At 32.4% G+C, this 5,056-nt stretch overlaps 1 protein-coding gene across 1 annotated transcript; it reads left to right on the top strand.

Moving 5' to 3' along the window:
- Nucleotides 1-312: 312 nt before the first annotated feature.
- On the top strand, nt 313-4,190 carry LOC113515403 (venom allergen 3-like). Its single transcript, XM_026899596.3, has 5 exons — nt 313-569; nt 1,655-1,776; nt 2,381-2,641; nt 3,226-3,421; nt 3,547-4,190. The coding sequence occupies exons 1-5, from the start codon at nt 488-490 to the stop codon at nt 3,834-3,836; spliced, it is 951 nt and encodes a 316-aa protein (XP_026755397.2). The 5' UTR covers nt 313-487; the 3' UTR covers nt 3,837-4,190.
- Nucleotides 4,191-5,056: the final 866 nt, after the last annotated feature.

Raw genomic sequence — 5,056 nt, forward strand, 5'->3', positions numbered from 1 at the left:
GCGACTGTCTGGTATTCGCTACTTTATTTTGTAACTCAAGACTACAAGATCAATGAATTATCTGAATGTTTTTTTCTTTAGAGGTAAATATTAATTTCATTGTTTGGTAATAATATTAAATAATAAATTATATCGGAAATGGATGAATTGTATGACAATACATCGTTCGAGTGATACAAATTAAGATAAGGGCATAAGAGTGGTATACGGTTGCGACGCGAGAAATGATGCGCAGACGCAGCGGGCGGTCGACGGCGGCGTCGCTCCGTCTCCATGGTAACGCGAGACGAGTACATAAGCGGGCGCGATTCTTGTGAACCGCACAGATTGCTAATTCCTGGAGAGCGCGCTGCACGTAGTGCTGCGGATCACAGGAAACTTAATCAAAGTTCGAAGTTTCGTAAATAAGTAAACTCACTAGTTACGAATCTCAACTTACGCGTGTAATTTTTCAGTTTCAAAGTGTTGTGTATTGACTTTTATCAAGATGATGTCCTTAGTGTTGTTCGTTTTGGGAGCTATAGTTCTAGCAACAACAGAGGGGTGCGGTGTTGGAAGACAAATAATAAGTAAGTTTTTATTATATTGTTAAGTTTAGTATTATTACAAAAGTATGCCATTAAATGAGTTTTGATTAAATTAATAACAATGTGAATAATTTTATATTAACAATTCATTTTGTATAAATACTTACCTATTTTATAAAAATATATTTAATTTTTGTACATCATATTTCTTAGGTATATTTTATCGTTATTCTTTATTTTAATTTCAATTTATTTAAAACTAGTGATTCGACCCAGCTTCGTACGAATAGATAAAATTTTCGAAAAAAATATATAACTCGCTGATAATGTAGCTGTCTACAGGTGAAAGTTGAAGACAGGTGAACAGTTTTTCAAATTGATTGAGCAATTTTTGAATTTATTACAAGTAAATAATCAAATTTTTCCTTTTTAAAATATTAGTATTAATTAATAATGGTAAACATATTAAAATATTTTATCTAATAATAATATTTACTCTACAATTATTAAAAAATACCTATGATGTTATTCACCTACATATAAATTGTCATTAATGCTATCTCTTACATAATTATAAATCACATAGAAACCAACTTTAGTGCAACACAATTAGTACAGAACCAACATAAAAATACAAAAGGCATCACAAAAATAATTGCACAATCAACGAAAATATAAATAAAACGAGGTACAAGAACTAAAAAAATTATAGTGAAATTAACAACTTCCACCTTTACTGAAAATGGGGCGCTACCTATGTCCATTTTGTCCGTTACATCGCCGCCGCCCAGTCTACATCCTACGGACAAGTTTTGCCAAAAAACGACTAAATTTACATACCGGTACGAAGCAAGGTCATAAAATTTTATTGACATAGACACCTGTACTATTACTAAAATTACGTACCGATATCATAAATCAGACAAATCCGATAACTTATGAAATCATTGCCTTGACACTTGCTGTTGGCAGACGTTTTATTGATCGTCGAAAACCAAATATTTAAACTTCAATTAATAATATTACACAGTCGAGTCACGAAAAATACCTAATAAAAATTTATTTCCGTTTCAATGTATTGCTGTCTAACATAATGATAAGACTAAAATTATAACTTTTCTTTACAGAATCAGGAGGATTGTCGGCATTTGAGAAACAAGCAATCGTGGATGCGCACAATCGTCTCAGACAATCAGTTGCTTTGGGACAGGTCTCCGGTCAACCACCAGCGGCTAATATGATGGAAATGGTAAAAATTTAGTTATTATGTAATATATTTTAATTATTTTATTAATAACATTTACATAATTATATCTTTTAATTCAAGAAACAATTTCTTGCCCTTGTATGATTATTTATATAATTTCCTTCAATTTGTCTATATTTAATTATAAGTATTTATTGAAGTTTACGTTATTAATAGCGGTATCATAAATATTTATAAAAATCGTCTATTCAAAACTTAATTATAAGATTAATTGATCACTTGTTTTGACAACTGACGATTTATCATCTTCCCGATCGTTTGATATTCATACTGGTGCCGAAAATTTTCATATTATTCAAATTGATAGCGGTTTTTACATACTATATACTAATTAATGAAATAATTTGAAAATATCATTCATGATACTACACTTCCTACTTTTATATATATATATTATTGACGAACACTAGAGTTCACAATGATATATTATATTTGCCATAAATAGACAGTATACGTCAATTTTAATACAAAGTTCAACTGAACATCTATAGTAGGTATATTAAATTAGTTTTACAGAATAAATTAAGTACGATAAGACAATATTTGCCTCTAAACATTATTCTTAATTACTATATTATTTTTCTAGACGTGGGACGAAGAATTAGCAGCGACAGCGCAGCGTTGGGCTGATCAATGCACTCCTGCGCATGATCAAGCTTCCCAACGTGACGTTGGTCGCTTTCCCGTAGGCCAAAACCTCGCAGCCACTTGGACTACACGCCCTCCTAGTGACCCTTCTGACTCTCAACCTGATTTCATGACTCAAATCAATGCCTGGTTTGATGAAGTCCGCATATTCGGTTTCAAGCCTATTAGCGGAGGTCATGGCACCGGTCATTATTCCCAGGTAAATTATAAATTAGTTAATTGCATTTAGTAGAATAATACATATTATTTGGTGGATAACATGGGCATATTTTAAGGGAGGCAGAATGGGCCATGCTCACCCCAGGATATGGTAACGCTTTCATGACACTATAGACATGACATATAGCATGGCACGCGTCTAAGAGTTCATGTGCACCTGTTTTAAGAGGCCAGGCCCTTCGCATTATAATTTTAATTATGCCGAAGGTAGAAAATTAATTCGTTTGTTTTATAGTCATCATTATCATATTAGCCGTTAACTGTCCACTGCCGAACATAGGCCACCCCTATTGGAGGGTTTTGCCAATAGCTGTTATGCTTGACAGGCGCATTGGCAAGACTTAGACTTTGGTGATATTTAAGAGACACTGCTGCCATTGAATCCTTCGACCATTGCATTTCCTTAGTCGCCTCTTAGGACACCCACGTTAAATGTCCTTTCTATGCCAGAACCACAGGGCAGGTGGCTTATATTGTTGTTCTTAAATTCTATTTGAATAAGTATACAAAATTTTAAAATATACCTTTTATTACCTTTAATAAGATATGACAATATCCTTGCAGTTGGTGTGGGGCGAGACATCCAAAGTAGGGTGCGGATTCACTTTCTACTACGACAACTCAAAGGGTTACACTAGGTTATATGTGTGCAATTATGGACCTGGTGGAAATGTTATTGGAGTCAATCCCTATGAAAAAGGTTACCCATCCTGCAGCAACTATGGCCTTACGGACTCGCCGAAATATTCTGGTCTTTGCTGTAAGTATACTTTCTATTTTTGATTTGATTGTATTCTCACATCACGACCTCAAGTTCATTAACAATTCGTTATATTTGAAATGAGAATACAAAAGACATTTATGTAATTGTTTATTTTTTTACAGCCGCCGGATATGGTGTTACTTCAAACTACCGAGTAGAAAATACCAACAGCTACATCTCGAATGTCATCCCCGGCAGCACTGGAGACTCACAAGCTTACAACTATCAATATAACAACCAATACTACAACCAATACAATAACCAATACCAATATCAATACCAGCAACCCAACTCTTACTACCAGCCTGTTGTCTCATCAACTTTCAGACCATTCATTAGTATATTCAAAAGAGCAACAAATTTACTAGCAAAACCAAAAGGACAAGTTAGAATCGGAAGTGTATACTCATAATCATTTGCATATATATACGTATGTCATATATATGTAGTAGATGTAGCAGTATTTTGTAAATGTGACAGTTGTGTTACTCGACTGATTATTCGGAACTGCGCTGTGGTTTCCGGAACTTCGTAGATAATTTGTTATTCCTTGGTTTTACAAGGAACTTAATAAGATTTTTTTCTACTTCGATTCGCCAATAAAGTTGGAGGTTAGGAAGGTCTCTGTTCAATGACAATAAATTGAAAATTCGATGCTGTCGTGAATGGCCTTCTAGTGTTAGCAGTGAGTGTAAAAGAGTGTTGTTATTTGACTATATTTATAATATTATATTATAATGGAATTAAAATAAATATAATTATTGTATTTTTGTTTTTTTTAGCAAATACCTGCAAAATAATAATTTGAAGAATTACAAAGATATTTCAATTAAAATAAAGAATACAGAATAAAGAGATATAAACGAAGTAACAATACATTTTATTTATAAATTGAATAAAATAATGAAAACGTGTCAATGTTCCACGTTTACAATGTAATTTTATTTAAAAACAACATAATTATTTCACACAACAATAAAATACATCTACGTTTTTATGAGTTGTGTCATGTTATGTGAATGACTTAATGGTCAAACAGGCTAATATGACAATTGCCATCTTCACACCATGCTTTGTTCCACGTGAGAATTATTATCAATTAAATAACACGTACACGAAACAATAGACAGAAAATAAAACTAGTTAATATCCGTTATATATGTTGCTAGATGCAATGAATAGTTCCTCCTAATAGAAAACAAAAGAATTTACAAAAACAAAACATATTGGAGATATCAAAATATAATTTTCTTTAACCTAAATTGAATTTGTAAGTCTATAACAAAAAAAAAAAAACAAAATAAATTTAAATGCATTGCTGGCCCTGAAAAGATAGAAATATACTACAGTAAGAAATGGTTTCAAGAAATTTATTCAAATGGTGAAGATTAAAATAAAACTTTATACATATTAAAATTGTCATCATATGACTTACACTTAATACGTCATAGTTGCACTTAACATTTTTTCATTTAATCTATAATAATTAAGATAAATATTGTAACACTACCTTAAAAAGAACTTACTTACCCCCCCCCCCCCCCATGCGTTGCCATTCTTGAGGTCTAAAGTGTTAGGTCTCTGTACCCTGTAAATTCACTGCCATATCCCACTCTTCAAACCAAAATACAG

This window comes from Galleria mellonella, unplaced genomic scaffold (assembly GCF_026898425.1).
Source record: "Galleria mellonella isolate WM207_F2 unplaced genomic scaffold, CSIRO_AGI_GalMel_v1 utg173, whole genome shotgun sequence".
Taxonomy (NCBI): Eukaryota; Metazoa; Arthropoda; class Insecta; order Lepidoptera; family Pyralidae; genus Galleria; species Galleria mellonella.